The 17,565-nt window shown below is 38.0% G+C and overlaps 1 protein-coding gene across 1 annotated transcript in view; it reads right to left on the reverse strand.

The window, feature by feature from the left end:
• The window catches only part of xrn2 (5'-3' exoribonuclease 2), a 96,075-nt gene that overhangs the window by 65,267 nt on the left and 13,243 nt on the right, over positions 1 to 17,565 (reverse strand). Inside the window, exons 2-14 of the mRNA XM_059648347.1 lie at positions 17,371 to 17,498; positions 17,178 to 17,289; positions 15,644 to 15,755; positions 15,370 to 15,428; positions 15,178 to 15,267; positions 8,981 to 9,053; positions 8,849 to 8,899; positions 8,305 to 8,462; positions 6,137 to 6,214; positions 5,913 to 6,046; positions 4,116 to 4,173; positions 3,924 to 4,031; positions 3,326 to 3,370 (exon numbers count right to left, since the gene is read on the reverse strand). Of these exons, the coding sequence (XP_059504330.1) occupies positions 3,326 to 3,370; positions 3,924 to 4,031; positions 4,116 to 4,173; positions 5,913 to 6,046; positions 6,137 to 6,214; positions 8,305 to 8,462; positions 8,849 to 8,899; positions 8,981 to 9,053; positions 15,178 to 15,267; positions 15,370 to 15,428; positions 15,644 to 15,755; positions 17,178 to 17,289; positions 17,371 to 17,498 (1,206 nt within the window). The remainder of the gene's footprint in view (positions 1 to 3,325; positions 3,371 to 3,923; positions 4,032 to 4,115; positions 4,174 to 5,912; positions 6,047 to 6,136; positions 6,215 to 8,304; positions 8,463 to 8,848; positions 8,900 to 8,980; positions 9,054 to 15,177; positions 15,268 to 15,369; positions 15,429 to 15,643; positions 15,756 to 17,177; positions 17,290 to 17,370; positions 17,499 to 17,565) is intronic.

Genomic DNA, 17,565 nt, shown 5'->3' on the forward strand with positions numbered 1-17,565 from the left:
TGCTGTTAGGAAATGAGTCCCAATGGCCATGAAGGAACAGAATCCCAAAATGAAACTTGGTTCACAGATCATATGCTTAATTGTTGCAGTTGGTTACCATGGTAGACAGCCACCGAAACACATTCACAGGACTAGATATTCTTAAACCACAGGAAGAACGTTTATCACACAAAAGAAAAAAATTATGTAATTTAAGACTGTTGGAAAGATGCTGCAACATACAAAGTTTCAATGCGTTCTCCAATACCATCTTTTCACAGATACTCCTTTCCAGAGAAACTTCACTTCTATCTGAAATTTATACTAAGGAAAAACTGACCACTCCCAGTTTCTTTTCCTTGAACTGTACAGACAAATTTAAGATTCTCAGTCCACTGTCATGAACCCCTCTCAATTCCGATGGTCTAAACTTCATCAATTCTAACAACTTAAAGACTTCTATGCAAAATCTCCCAGCTCAGAAGCTGCACAAACTCACTATACTTTGGTTTAGGCAATTGGTTCATCTAGGCAAACAATTTCTCTTGTGAGAAGAGACCTTTCTCCTTTTTGAAACATAATCTTGGTTCTCCTGAACAGAGATCCTGAAACTTCTGTTCTGAAGATAAATATAAAGTAAAAGTATTCCAGTCTGTTGTAGATGCTACAATAGAAGCATTCCGTCTATAAACAGCAAAAGGGGTTCACTCAGGCATTTGACTGTAGTCACATGCTTTCTTGATATTGGTACATGTAAACTACTCATCCAGAATACTTTCTGGCAAGTTTAAAAAAAACACAGAAATGAACCTCAGCCATCTGCTTCTATTTTAAAAGGCAACTTGCATAATATACATTTCATCACAAAGTATGAGAAAAGGATGGGAATAGTATAAGTAAGCATTGGTCCAATAGAGACATTATTACAGGAACCAAGGAAATGAATGAGAAGTTGAACAAATTTGGGGCTGCCTTCACAGCTGAGAATACAAACTGCAAAGGAGGAAAAGACAGGAATTAAGGAACAAATAAGAACGAGAAAAAGTAAGAAGAAACTTAAGGGATTAAAAACTATCAACTCTCTGTGAACTAATGCTGTATATACAGTGGTTCGAAGTAGTTGCAGGGACAGTGGATGCACAATTAGGATTTTCCAAAACTGCCTGGATTTAATTATGGCTCCAACAGATTGTAAATTAGCATATGTAATACCACCATTTAAGAAGGCGTTCATGTTTTTTTTTGGGGGGGGGGGGGTGTTTGGCGTGGAGACGAGAAAGAAAAGGGGAACTCCAGGACATTTAGCCTGACTTGGCTTATCCGGAGAATATTATTAAAGAATGCTTAATCATGCGCTGAAGCAAAACAGTATAATCAAAAAGGGAAATAGTGTTTTAACCAATAAAAAGTAAATAAAGGGGAGTCAGTAAATGCAATACACCTCGACTTCCAAAAGGTATTTCAAAAGGTTTCTCACAAAACATGAATAATAAAGATAGTGGCTCCTCAGCTGAGATAATAATCAGCATGGAAAGGGGAACTGCGAACAGAAAGGAAGCAGAGAGTAAAGATGAATAGACATTTCCAACTTGGCTATGAACAGTAGTCTCCAGAAAGATTAGTACTGGGGCTTCAGCATTAATAGAACAAGAATAATTTATGCAAATTTTTTGACAATACAAAGTAGCTGAAAATGCAAGCCATGAGAATGACAGAACCTGTAAAGGCAAACCAAACAGGTTAAGCAAATGAACAACAAGGTGGTATATGGTAGTACAGAAAACTGAAGGGTTAACTATTTGAGCCATTTATATTTCTGAAGGGGATTGACAAGGTAAGAACTGGGGCACTATTTCTGCTGGCTTGGGAAAGTAGACCATGGCAGTAAAACCATTTTAGGACTTAGATTGAAATAAACTGTTCCAAACAGAAGGTTGAGATTCTTTCCCTGAACATCATGACTGAATTCTCTATTGTTCAACATATTCAAGACAAACTTAAATTTAAATGATCTTTAAGGGAATTCAGGGATATGGGGAGCAGATAGAAAAGTGGTATTGAGGAAAATCGAGTTGAGTGTGACACAAGGCTTCAGAGGGATGGCATGGTCTACTCCCACTTCCTGTGTTTGTAATGGGCAGACAGATCGGACTAACACAGAATAATCAATGTTTCAGAGGCAAATTTTGCCCCCAGGCCTCCATTTTCAGATTTAACCCAAATAAAATTAAATCAAAATTTGTGTTTCTAGATATTCTGGATTAACAGAGCAAATCTATATACTTTGTTACTTCAATAAAAATTAACAAATTTTAAAAATGTATCTCTGCAAACTGAACTTAGTTCTTTTACAGAGCTCATGTTCTGATTTTTTCCAACACGTTAATTTTGCCTTTCATATTACTATGGTACAAATCATTTCAGTTTGAAACTAGCATATTATAAAGTACAGCTTGTGATCCTGTGCCTACCAGGCGAATAACTAGTGAAAGTGCCAGTTCATCTGTTGACTGGCTCCTACCTGTTACTCTCCTTTCTCTTCTGAAAAAAAAACACCCAGCGAACGAGCCAACTGTTGTTTTCCCGTGATTTTCAATTTAAAATTAGTCATGCTGGGGGACAGGGGATATTTCTTAGGTTAATTGATGTTTAGTTTATTTTATATGGGAAAGTAGACCAAATAAATTAAGTGAAATTTCCACAGAAATGACTTTTGAAGGCATTTGCAGAAACAATTTATGAAACAATGGAAACTTGGGGCCTCACAGCCAGTCAATTGCAGCATCACTTTCAAATTACACCTCGGAAATGAAAACACTGCCATTTTTACACAAGTCCCAACATTTCTCTTGAACTGTACATTATCTTTTAAAAAACTGAAACAAATAAAGTATCAAACTTCTCAAAAGTAAAAGCAGAAACGATGCACGATAATATCCAAATTACAGATATGGATCCTGACCTCCTAACTGCATTTTCTTTTGCAGACCAATTCAAACACAGACATTCAATAAAAATCTGAGAATTGCCTTGCATCAACCTTACAAAAAGGCAGAAAAGGACAATGGCATTCTACTAGCAAGTGCAAGTTTGGCAATGTTGAGTATCACTCTCACTTTTCCTCTTATATGAATGTAAATATCTGCTGAAAAAAATTCTACCAATTCAATCGTATGGTACAGAAGCAAGGTGATGAATTTTTGCTCTGATAAATAAACAAAAATCAATTCACCTCCAGATAGAAAGATTTGAATGAAAGTTTGTCCTCACATTAAATGAACAAAATACTGGACACTCCTACAACTGTTAAGATTCATCTCTATAACAGAATTAGGGAATGACTTACTTTCATCCTTTTGTTTTTTTCCTTTTGCCTTTTTCTAAATGACACCTGTGAAAGAAGTAGATGCCAATCGTCTTACTTGCATGTTTAAAAGATCATTTAAAAGCAGCTATTTACTGTAGCTTCATGGAGTACTATTCCATAAGGGCTCACTCACTATAACTATAGTGTGGAACATTTCCTGTAGTTTGACTCCACACTGTAATTAAAACACAAATACAAGCCTGAATTCAGGTGGAGAGCAGAGAGGAGTAAGACTCCCTTGAAATAGCAGTCTCAACTAAACTGTGAAGTTAGTTCAGCCTTGACAACCTTTCACACTCCACAATTTTAACAACGTGAAACTAGATAGACAGCAAACTTGTAGCGTAAAAGCAAAATTTACCTCGCCAGCATTAAACAATTTGGCTGTTTCATATGGCCTTCAACAAGTTTAAAGTGTGCTTTTAGTTTTGAATGGAAAATGGATGTTTACTTGACAATTTTACGGTAAAATAACTTACCTGGAGTATTTAATAAGAATATAAATAACTTTATCTTTTACTAATAACACAGTATTAAATAACACATACTTTAGGCTGCAAAACCAGAGACAGCTTACATCATCATCTCTTCTCTTCTTAAAGATGTTATCTTCAGCTTCTCCAACTGCGACCATTATCATCTGCACTCGTTCTAAGTTGACAAAACCATTCTCGGTAAGATAACCCTAAAGGAAATAAAAGCTTTGCAGTTTATCATATTTCTTTTGCCATTAAATACATAGGTTGGCAAGGCTATTCACGTCACTTACCCCTGTCTTGTGTACTACGTTCTTGTAAATGCCAACGAGTCGATCAATTGCACCCTCCCTGAGAAAGAGACATAGTGCCCAAGAATGAAATGTTAAAGTCAAAATTTTTTGTCATCAGTTCAGTTCATATGGAACTACAGTATTTTATGAGTTCTTGCAATACACAACAGTTACACTTTCAGTAAGACAATGCAGCCTACAAAATACTGCACAATGTATGCAGAATCAGTATGACAAATGGTCATCTCTCTCAAACACTTAGTTGCATAATTATTAAAAAACTTGCTGTGATTCATCCTATATCAATAAGCAACAACTACTGTAAAAACAAATTTGAAACATCTTAAAATTTACTCTCATTGCACAAGAGAGTTTTTCTCAAAGTTTTTGGAAGTATTATTCATTGCTCTGCACAATTCCTACTCTTTAATGATTGACTGCAGCTGAGTTCAAAATAAGTCAGTGAATGCATTCCAAACCCAGTGGGTATGCTGCTGTGGTCATTTTTACAGCTCCATATCATGAGGGGGACAGACTTCATGTCATTAACAGAAAGAACTCTTTTGTTATTAAGTGTATACAAATCAGGTTCGTGACATAACTAAGAGCCTCCACACAAGTTTCATTACAAGCTCCTGAAACTCAAAAGCAAAAGGGAAGGCAGAGCTAACAGACTTCAAAAATTACTGCAGTTTAGAGTGACTCCCTTTGGCCTTCAGCCTCCTTCCTGCCAATTACTGCTGTTTCTCATTGATGTGCTCAGTAGCCCAACAAATGATGAAGCCCACACAAATCCCTGGGCTTTACAGATTCTACCATGCAAGTAATTCATAACTATCAGGGACTGGAATTTTTTTCTCCACGTCTCACGTCTTAACAAATCTAAACACTACTTATAGATTATAACAGCAGTTTCAGTCCAGTAAAATGCTATTTCACACGTGTACAAGCATTAATTATTAATACATTTCCGAACAAAGTTTGCCACTTAGAATCTTGAAATTTCAGGGTAATTAAATTAAATTATTTGTGAGAACTTACTAAAGTCACCTCAGATCTAATTATCACAAGGTAGTGCAATTGCACTGCTAGCCTATGCGCCTATTACTTGAAAATGTCCAGCTTCCAGCAAAATGCGGCCCTCGCAGGAAATGAGCCAATATTGACTTTGTTTCCTCCTTAGAATAATAAGAACTCTTGTATATTTCAGATAACAAGGTGTGGGGCTGGATGAACACAGCAGGCCAGGCAGCATCAGAGGAGCAGGAAAGCTGATGTTTCAGGTCTGGACCCTTCTTGATGAACACAGCAGGCCAGGTAGCATTGGTGGAACAGGAAAGCTGACGTTTCGGGTTTGGACCCTTCGTCATTTCTGAAGAAGGGTCCAGGCCCGAAACGTCAGCTTTCCTGCTCCTCGGCCCACGTGCATCCAGTTCTACACCTTGTTATCTCAGATTCTCGAGCATCGGCAGTTCCTACTATCTCTTGTAAATTTCAACTGCTTTTCATCAAAACATCAAACAAATCCAACAATCTGCTCTGTAACTCTTTTCAGCAAACTTTCCAGAATTTATCAGAACTTACTGAATAACACCATTTTAATTTAGCAAGATCAGGATAGCTACAATTATTTACTTACCTAAAAATGAAACAATGAAACTGAAAACTCATAAAAGTTAAAGTGAAAAACTGAGGCTTCCAGAAAAGTACAAACGATCCTGACAATATACCTTCAAGTATTCCAAGAATACAGAGAAAAGTCAAACAATATTGAAATAATTAATTGAATTAGCATACCTAATTTCCAGCGATGGTAGATGAGGCAAGAAATCATTTCCCACAAAAAAACACATAAACACCCAATCATCAATGCTCCTCTCAAAATCGAACTTGAAGGGGAGGCTTGCCATAGTTAATTCTCTTTCCAAGTACTAGATAAAACGATTTAAAACAAAAACTATGATTTATGTTATATGCCAAACAAACATTTTAAGAGTCTTAATATTTTGAGATCAACCCACCTCGCGCAAGACAGCAAGTCGAATAAATATGAATTCCACTTCTGAGCCAATTGGAGGATTACTTCCTAATTGGTCAAACTAAAGGCAGAAAGACAAAATAATAATTTTGACAGTGAAAAACCCACTAATCTTATCTCAGCAACCTTTTTACTAAAACTAAGACCACACTTATGGTTATTAATATATGTATGCCCAAGGAAATATCTTCACTGTATAGCAGCAAACTATGGCGGTCCCCAGTATATGAACATCCGGCTAATGAACGCAATCCTATACTGAAATTTAATTTTAAAGATCTCACGTACGAACATTTCCTGTATATACAAACAGCTACTTTAGACTGTCCTGCATTGTGTTCAGACTTCCATATGGACTCAAAAACAGAACTTGTTCACAACCCAGTACAGCCTGTACAGGTTATCACACCGTGACTTTTCTTATCTCCATCACTTGATGTTGTTTTCAGCTGCGCAGTACCAAGCTCTTGGAACATCCTTCTGAACATCTGGAACTCACTTAAAACTTTTCTTAAAGCCTACCACATTGAATAAGTTTTTGGACATCTGTCCTCATCTCTTCTTATGAACACAGTAAGCATTGCAAGTTTATTTGAGGGCACTTCTATGTTGCTATATTGCTGAAAACAGACAGCACATTGTCAAAGGTTTTAAATTGGACTCATCAGGACAATTCAGAAGATGACCAATTCAACTGGAAACCAAAGTTTATACAATATATGAGAGGATAGTGCTAAATGGATAGAAAGTGGATCCTAATTGGTATAGCTGTTGCCATGGCACTGTTCACTTAGCAACCAATTGGCACGTCGCTCTCATCATCGGTATAAACAGTGGTTTTCTCCTTGATCTGGTATTCTTGCAATTTGTAGATGAGTGCAAGTCAAAAAGCTTTGACAAAATGCAGATAACACAGTGGAGACCTGGATGAACACAGCAGGCCAGGCAGCACCAGAGGAGCAGGAAAGATGATGTTTTGGGTCTGGACCCTTCTGATGCTGCCTGGCCTGCTGTGTTCATCCAGCTCTACATCTTGTTATCGCAGACTCCAGCATCTGCAGTTCCTACTCTCTTTGACAAAATGCACCTTTTTTCAGTAATACTCAAGTTCTGAACTACCAAGTGGCTATGTGGTTGGTGTTTTATATCTTTTGTGCCGCTTGTCACACAAAATTAACAATGTAAACCATATGTCAAAGAATCGCTACTTTTGGAGTAATGGTAACAGGGCAACATCACTATAATAAAATGAATCTTTTGGAAAGCTGCACTGTGTGGCACGTAAAGTTTAACTTCCAGGCTGTAGTACAGCTATCTCATTCTCATTGGCAGAGGAGTAGCAAACGTAAATTCTGAAACCAGCATCGCCGTCTTAAGAGTGGCATTTAAGGAAAACCACTCTTAAGGAAGTAATAGTAATGTGCAATGCACTCCAAACTTTTTTTTTAAAGCAAGCATTCAATTTACAAATAAAAGTATCAGTGTTGAGTCAGCATTCTCTGTAGGAGTAAACGGAAATGTCATTAGTGTGAAATGATAGTCAGAAAGCATCAGCGATTTAAGCAGTTAAATCTGGCAATGCTGCAATGAATAAGGTTGAAGTGATGTGCTTCAAAATATGGGTTGCTGCTGATAATAGGCTGCAGGGATTCAGGTTTAATAGCACTAATAAGCTGAAAAACCTTTGCTTATCAAGCCTTTCTCAGGTATAAAGAGGGTTTTTTGGGGAAGAGGTGCAAGGAAAATTAAGAAGTGAAATCATGCAGAGTATATGAAACACGTAATTTTGCCCTTGCACATTAAAGCCAAACTTTTATTTGTGTTGTCCACATCCATGAACTGAGGGTGAAATGTCTTAAAAATGAGTGTCAAGTTGAATGTAGGAAACTTGTGGCTGAAATCAACTGAGACACTGCTGCTAATCGATTTGTACATATGAATAAAAAACTCTCTGTATAAATGTTTTTATTGCTCAACATTTCAATATCTAAGGGATAAAAGAACCAAGCTGCTCTTGTCCTGTAAAGTAATATACAAGTGAAATCCTTTCCCGTTTGACCAATGAAAGAAATTCCACATTTTATTTTCTGCAGATATTAATATTCGTGAAAGTAGTTAACAGCAATATTTTACAGGCTTTAATTACAGTACCTCTCCTTGCTTTTCTTTCGGCAAACCCTGGCATTCTTTGATTTCATGGCCAACTTGATTACAAAGAGCACATGGCTTAGGCTGGTTGGGTTTGAACTCTTCCCTGATTATAGTGAAGTTTGGTTCATGAGTTGCCAATCCCAACATGATAAGATCAGCTGGTGGAAAAGAAACAGGTTTAGTAGCAGAAAAATAGGCATTTATATAATCTACATTATTGCAGTATAGATTCTGAAACAAAAGCAATCCTTAACAGGTTACAAGATACTGAAAGCTAATTTTCCTAAGAGCTACACAACTCATAGAATCTCGACAGTGTGGAAGCAGGGCATTCGGCCCAACAAGCCCACACCACCCCTCCGAAGATCATCCACCCAGATCCATTCCCCTGGTCTAACCCAGCTAAGCTAAACATCCCTGGATACTATGGGCAATTTAGCATGGCCAATCCACCTATCCTGCACATCTTTGGACTGTGGCAAGAAGCCAGAGCACCTGGAGGAAACACACACACACACACAAAGACAATTAGATAACTCCTCACCATCAGCTCCACATAAACAATGCTGTGTGTTTGGATCGTGGTGTGGCTGAGCTGCAAAGTAAAAATGAACATTTTAAAAAATGACCTCCTCAGCAGCCCAATCTATCTTCCAATCAAATATCGCACACATACCTCGTTGTCTTCTTATAAAATCCATGATCTTGTGTTCACCCTCACCAGGAGCACTTGCATCTGACAAAATAACCTAGTATTTTTTTTAAAAAAGGCAAATTTTAATTACGTTATTGTGACTGAAACTAATTCCATATGAACATTATAAATATCACCACTCCAAAGAGTGTTTTCCACTTAATAAATGCCAATATTTTTACCTGTAATTTCCTATCTAACATGTAACACTGTTATCTTTCCAAATTTGCCCAAGTCAGAAAACTAGCAGCACTAAAGACAGAAGAGAATTTTTTTCATTTGAGGACCATGAGTCTTTGGAACTCTGCTCCTGGAAAGACACTGGAGGCAGAAGCTGAAAAATGTTTTAAGGCAGAGGTAAATAGATTCCTATGAACGAAACCAGGAGAATTTTGTCAAGGGCAGGCAGGAATGTGGCATAAAAAGGTCAATCATGATCTTATTAAATGGAGCACAGTTTTGATGCACTCTGCTCCTAATTTGGACATACTTAATGTGGTGATAATATTCAAATTGATGAAGAAGAAAAATGCAGACCGTTGCTGAATAAAAGTGGACTGGGCAGAGGGAGCAGACAAGTTGAAAGTGAAATTGATCCAGAGAATTAAATGAAGCAAAGTAATGCAGTTGGAGGCGGGTGGACTAACAGAATGGAACACACAACAGAACGGTGATCTTGAGAAGAGTAAACAAAGGCTTTTGAGCATATGCACTCAGACCACTGAAGGCAGTCGTACAGTTAGACAAAGGGATCAGGAAGCATAGACAATAGGTAGGTCTCCTATAACGTGGTAGTTGCATTCTTGCATGAACTGCACTATAGAAAATCGTGTTATAGGGAAATTGCTATAGAAAACTGCTATACCTGTACCTCAGAGTTTGTGTTATCCAAACAGGGTCCACTATACATTGATCGTGTTACAGCCAATTTGCATTAACGAAACACACACTATAGCAGAGCTACCTGTAACTTCCTTTATTTACAGAGGCTAGTGAGTACAAAAGCATGAAGTTATGCTAGAACGTACAGAACTCTAGTGATGTGGTCACCGCATAACAGGAAAGATGTGATTTCACTTGACAAGAGTACAAAAGGAGATTTATAATGGTATTTTCAGGGATAGAGAATTTTAATCAGAGAAAGATTGAACATACTGCTGTTGTTCTCCCTTGGAGCAAGAGAGGCTGAATGAAGGTTTAATTAAAGTGCGTAAGATTGAGGCAGCTATGTAGATCAGGAGGTGCCTATTCCTATTACCAGAAAGATCAATAACTGGGGTCATAGATGTGAAGTAATTGGTAAAGAAATTACAGAGTTCCTCATCTTGCTGCTGCATCCTTTTGTAATTCCACTTGTTGCTTGATTGGAATCAGAAATTTGATCGGAGATCAATTTTCCTGTCAGCCAGGGAACTACATTAAATTGACGACAGACACCAAAACTATTTCTCCAAGTTATGTATTAATTATTTGGAATTTAATGATTTTTTTTAAAAAACCCTTTATATTCCTATAATTTGGTTCTACATCAGACCAGGTTTTGAAAGTCAAGTGGCCTTCATTAATCTTGCAATGTTTCTAGAATTATATACGATGCTTGATTAAATTTTCAGGAGTCAGATATATTAGTTACCGATTTAAGCTGCTAGTTTCCAAGTTCCTTCTGCTCAGAATAATTGCTAACTTGCTGAACTCACAAACAATCTGCTCTCCAAAGCTTTTCGTATTTTAGGTTCTTAACCTGTACGATAGCAGCTTTGAAAATGTAATTAGGTGCTGGGTCACAGATGTGGCCTCTGTTGAGCTGAATAGATATCTTGTGTTAAGTGGTTAATGCTCATAGTAGTTAGGGAATAACAGTCAGTTCCTTCTCTTGCTCTCCATCTCAAGTTTGTACTCTGCGTAAGCACACTAAGTGAAAATGTATTCTGTTGTCAGTAATGGAAATCAAATCCAACTCTCATTGCTACATTAGTTTAATTCCATATTCCTCTTTACTAAAAGAAAATCACTTTTGTTTTAAGTTTCCATCTTGGATTCCTGCCCTGCTGTCACCACCCACAGTCTTGCAGTCCTCCGATTTCTGTACTCTTCCAACTCTTGCCCCTTGCTCATCCCCTCACATTCCATTGTGTCTGGTTGTGCCTTTAGGTACCTAGGATACAAGTGCTAGACCACTCCTACTCTTCCCTGGATCTTACCATCTCTACCCTATCAAAGGAAGTGGTAGAGATGGATATGATTAAAACATTTAAAAGACATTTGGACAGGTACATGAATAGTAACAGTTTTGAGAGATATGAACCAAACATAGGCAAATGTGATGAGTGAAGTTTGGGATACGTGGTTAGCATGGACGAGTTGGACTGAAGGGTCTGTTTCCATACTGTACGACTATGATTTCCCCAACCAGTCTGAGGCACAAGGTGCACCACCATCCCCCACCTAGTCAAAGCAATTCAGCTTCATGCTACAACTCCAAGAACAACACTTATCAAGTTCTCTCCAAACCAGATACCTAAAACATGCAGCACAATAACTTTTTTTTTACCACGTTATTTTAAAATAATGATCCCAATTCTAGAATTCCCACAAGATAAGACATCGACTCCGCATCAACCTTGTCAAGGGCCCCCCCCGCCCCAAATCAAGTCACTTCTTGCCCTTCTAAACTTCAGTCAGTGAACGAAGCCTAGCCTGTCCAATCTTTACTAAGTCAGCCTGCCAATTCAAGGTACCAGACTAGTCAGCATTCTGAACTGCTTCTAAAGCACTGATGTCCTTCCTTAAATAAGGAGACCACATCTATGCAAAGTACTCCACATGTGACCTCATCAGTGCCTTTTACGGCTGAAGTATAGGGGATTTGAGTAAGGAAATAAAGATGTCTTGCTACAGCTATATAGTGTTTTGGTTGGACATCTCCTGGAGTATTGAGGCGAGTTTTGGGTCTTCTTATCCAAGGAGGGCTATACTTGCCAGAGAGAAAGTACAATGATGGCTCACCAGATTAATTCCTGGGACAGTGGGATTGTTTCAAGAGGAGAGGTTGAGGAAACTCTCAAATGTTATGAAAAATGACAGTAATCTCATTAAGATAACCAAGTGTGAAGCTATGTGAACACAGCAGGCCAAGCAGCATCTCGGGAGCACAAAAGCTGATGTTTCGGGCCTCGACCCTTCATCAGCGAGTAATCTCACTAATATTTCTTTTTTAAAAAGCCATGACAGGTTTGATATAGTTACGCTGCTTCTTAAAACTGAGGTGAGGAGGAATTCTTCACTCAGAGGTGGCGAGTCTTTGTAATTCTGTACCTGAGAAGGCCGTTAAAGCTGTGAACAGATTCAAGGCAGGAGTTGAAAGGTGACTTTAATGTTAAGGGATCTGGAAATAATGTGACATTGAGGAGATGATTAGCATGATGTAGAATGGCCTGACAGGTCAGATTCAATTGGTTGAATGGCCCACACCAGATCCTATCCTGTCTCCCCCCCACCCCATGGCTTGTGCATTCAATTCTATTTGCAAAAAGCAATAACATTATATCTTTCCTAATTAATCTCTGTACCAGTCTTCTGCAATTCACACACTCATCAATCACCTGCTAATGAGTATGATTGCCCACCATGGAAATTCGTTGTGTAGCTTAACCAATTCCAAAACTACGTCTCTGATCACACATTTGGCAGGCATTTCCAAATGGTGGAACTGATCTGTAGCCTTGAAATCACTGGCATTCCTTGCCCCGGGTCCTTTTCCATACGTCCTCTAGGCAATGGGCATTCTCAAAGTATTGTGCCCACTCGTACGGAGGTCCCTCCAGAATGAAAATCTCCCACATGACGACGTCTATATCATATTTCAGGAGGGAAGCCATCAAAATGCTTTCTTTGTCCTCCTCTCATTCGAAAACCTTCCTTGAGCTGGATGAAGATGATTTGCTTTGATTGTCAGAACTCATGCATCATAGTCAGCCAAGCAAAGTTAGTTTCAGATGATCAAGGCCTTGATGTCTGTCCTCCCAGATGATGCAGAGAATCCATCTCAGTGAATATATTTCTCAAGGGTTTTGTGGTGGCTTCTACCTATAGTCCAGCCATATAGAAGATTTGGCATGATGGCAGCCTTATACACAAGGATCTTGATTTCAGCAAGGATGTCACATCTTTAAATACCTAAAGGTGCCATTCAGATTAGATGTGTTCTGGATCTCCACAGAGGTCAGTCTTAAACGAAAGATGCTACCCAGATCAGGGAAATGTCCCAAGTTTGAGAGGATTCTCTTTTATCTTAACAGAGGATGGACTGGAACTTGGGTAGTCAAGGGTAATCTTCTTGATGTTCTTTGGTATGCTTCTGCATCTTCAACGAGATTTGAAGATCCTCTTCCAACAGTAGAAGGGTTGACATGGTCGGCCACATACTCAAGTCCAATGAGTGAGGTTGGTGTCATTTTCTTCATGGGTTTCAACCATCTGAAGTCAACAGTCTCCAGCTATTCTATAAACAACATCCACACCACCCGGAAGCCTGTTCTTGATCAGAACAAGTATGGTGGTGATGATAGTGGGACAAAGGGCAGGAGCAATGACATACACCAGGTTGACTCCTGTCTTAACTCAAAGGATTGTCATTTTATTCCCCATTGGTCACGATCATCACCAACATCACGTCACAGAGGAGACAGGATACTGATGAATTTCTCTGCACTTTCGGCCTTTGACGGGGTGTTCCGAAGCATTTCCCTAAATGACTGAGTCAAAAGCCTTGGTCAAATTGATGAAGGCCATTTAGCCCTGTTGGTGTTGTTCCTTGCATTTCTCTTGGGAATTGCAAAACAGTGAAATTCATGTCCACAGTTCTACAATTTGGCTAAAAGCCACAGTAGCTTCCAGGAAGGATTTCTTCAGGGCATGGGGAAGGTATCTTGCGAGGATTTGGTGATCTTCTAGGTGGTGGTGAGTAGGGAAGATTATTCCATAGTTCCAGAACTACCAAAAATTCATACATTAGGCTGTAATCTCCACAATTTTAATCATAGGTTAATTTTTTACTCTTCCCTAAATTAAAACAATTTCATACTTTTCACACTATCACTCCACTTGCCAGATCTTTGCCCACTCGCTTAACCTATGAATATCTCTAGCTCCTATGCCCTCAAAAGAATAAAACTTATTTTCCCATCTGTCTTCATATCCTCAGCAAATTCAGCTACCTTATCTTTGGTCCCTTCATCCGCTTCATTTAAATAAAATGCAAAAAGTTGAAACCTCAGCACAGATCCCTTGAGGACACTATTCATTACAACCTTCCAACTAAAAAATGACCCACCTTGTCTATTGTATCCTGTTAACTAGCCAGTCTTTTACACGTGACATTAGCCCTTGTATCATGAGCTCCTAATTTCTGCAGTAACCTCTCATGTGATACTTGATCAACCTCTAATGTAATATTTTATCAACTTCTGGAAATCTATATGCAGTCCATCCATTGGTCTCCTTTAACCACAGCAAATACACTTCTGCAAGGAACTCCAATAAGTTGGTAAAACATGATTCTCCTGTGTAAAAGCTTGTCAACTCCGTTCAATTACCTTGTATTTCTCCAAGTGCCCTGCTATGACATCTTTAATAATCAGCTCAACGTATTTCTTGTAAGAGATGTAAAGCTGAATGCTCTATAGTTTCTAGCGACTTCATGTTTTGAATAAGAGTTGTATTCACTATTTTCTAATTGAGTGGAACCTTCTCCAGTTCAAGAGAATTTTGGAAAGTTAAAACTAATGCACCAACTACATCACTAGCCACTTCTTTTAAGACATGATATTTCTGTTAACATTTTTGGTAAAACACGACACCAAATTTGAGAAAAAAAAATCATTGACAGGAATACAGAACATCATTCCTACATTCGGGAAGAATAGAGCAATTTGTACAAATAATAATCTGAGGGCATGATTCACAAAACAGTTCAACATCTAACGCAGTCGATGCTTGGATGGGTGACGAATTCAAAGCAGGTAAAGAGAAAAAGATTCATTCCTGACTAGAGAAACAGTAGAACAATGCAACCGAAACAGCACCTAACATCCGAATTAGTGAACATGACAAAACAAACAAAATAGGTTTTCCCTCACAGTTCTCTAAGTACGAAGCTCGAGAAATGAACTGACACTTACAGTCAGGTTTTTCCATCCGGGGTCACTGTTTAAACGATCAGCAATGTAGTACCTAAGACACTTTGCTAAGTTATCCATGAATTCAGTTCCCTGGAATAAATCAAAAGGAGTAATTCAAAAGTAATACTTTGCAACAAGAGAAACAACACAGATTGGAATTTCAAATACCATTTACAAATGATTAATACTTACTGGAGTAATGCAGTTGCTATCAAACCGTTCTTTTACTTCTTCTGGAGGTAGGCATCCACCTGCAAAATAGGAAAGCCAGTTTCGCTCAGAGTGGAGAATAAGCACAGAAGCAAAGGTAATCTATACATTATATCTTAGAAATGCTACATCATTCATGTTAAATTTAGTCAAACATTTGACGCATGATTTACCAATAGCAGATATCCATCAAATGTCACTTTCAACATTATGAATTGGGAATGCAAATAAATGTCATAACACAAATACACCATACCTTTAGAAAGCACTTCTTCCCTCATTTGTCTCTTCTCTTCAACCAGTTCCAATCCTTCTTTAGATGCACGAAACCGTCTGGATCGCTGCTGGTTCATTTTGGCACGAGGAGCCTAGAACATCGAGTTCACTAGTTGCTTATATGCTTGACTTAAATTAGGTTCACTTCTCCCAACCATTACGTGCAACTGTGGCTATATTTTGGATAATATTTACATAGCCCCGTTTTTATCTTTACTTCTAATTACTGGTATGCATTTTTGACCATTATGAGAATTATTCCATGAATGTGTTCACTTATATAGTCTTTCACACATATTAGAAATGTAACTTTGACAGCCAACATCTTGCAAGGTAATACATTTGCTAAAAGGATCAAAAAACTGTTAAATTGCTGTTTCTTTGCTAAAATCATTCAAGAACAGGTCAGAAAAATACCAATGTGCAATGCCCTCCACGATCAATACATGTGCAAAGGTAAGTAAAAATGGCAATTACGGTTTATTGTGTGGCAGGTTAGTATTTATGCAATGATATCTTAGATTTATGGCAATGGAGGATTTCTTTTTAAATGACTGAACATGAATAATGAGATATTCCATTTAAAATATGAACTAACTAGTTGCAACTTCAAGAAGCCACAATACTACTAAAAACTTGAGAACATGTTATGACCACTTTATACTTGCCATTTTGTTTTGTCATTTGCACATTTCTGTGGCAACATCCAGTCCAGTAAAAGATATTAATTATGTTTTCATGCTTTGCACTCTTATTTGGTATTGTTAAGCTATACAGAGCAAAGAATCTACAAATCTCAGTTGGCCATTTTTCCACAAAGGTGTACTGATTTGTAATGTGGCTGAAGTTACAAACCTACAATATTATTTTTATTCATTTGTGGGATGTGGGTGTCATTGGTTGACCAGCATTTATTGCCCATCCCTAGCTGGCCTCGAGAAGATATTCACGAGCTGCCTTCTTCAACACCTGCAGTTCACCAGCTGTGGGTTGACCCAGAATGCCATTAGAGAGGGAATTCCAGGATTTTGGCCCAGCAGCAGTGAAGGAACTGTGATTAACTTGCAAGAAAGGTGTGAGTGGACAGAAACTTGAAGGTGGTGCTGTTTCCACCTATCTGCTGCCCTTGTCCTTCTAGATGGAAGTGGTTTTAGTTAAATCAATAAGTACACATTCTGGTTAACAGGATAATTAAGCTACTGGCATTCGTAATAATAAACATTTCAGTGACACAGTGTTTACAAAATTTAAAATCCCACCTAAATGTTCACTTCCTACCACTCACTACAATTTACAAGTAAATATACTTTCGAGGACTGTTGACATCCACAAAAACACAGCCAACAAAATCATCATTTTACAGAATGGTCCAAAAGGTTTCTTTTTTCAACAAAAAAGTACCAAAATTAACACAACTGTACACGTCACCTAAAGGCTATGACATCCAATGACCCTATTAAACACCCTAAACTTTCATCTGACTAACTTTGATGTATATAAAAACAGAGACTTACCACTCCATCTATTGCCATATAAAGAAGACGCCTTGGTCTAACTATATTAAACAATCGATCAATATATTCGAATATGGCCACCATCATTTCATCCTCATTCTTAGGAGCTGGCCTGCAAAGTTCATTCAAAATTGAATCAGAATTTTGCCCTAGTTGACAAAAGAATGAAGAATTATTTTAAGAGAAATATTACTTGTTTTCTGGATGTGTGCATGGATGAATAATGCCATTCATGTCCAAGTACAGATTATCAAACTCCACTTCATTTGGATTAGGTTTGCTGCTGTCCACAGGAACTTTAACTCCATTGACTTCTTTAGCCTGCATAGGGTCGAAAATAAAAAAATAAATAAGTTCTTACAACTGATCCTTAGTTATCCCTAAAAAA

This window comes from Stegostoma tigrinum, chromosome 9 (genome assembly GCF_030684315.1).
Source record: "Stegostoma tigrinum isolate sSteTig4 chromosome 9, sSteTig4.hap1, whole genome shotgun sequence".
Taxonomy (NCBI): Eukaryota; Metazoa; Chordata; class Chondrichthyes; order Orectolobiformes; family Stegostomatidae; genus Stegostoma; species Stegostoma tigrinum.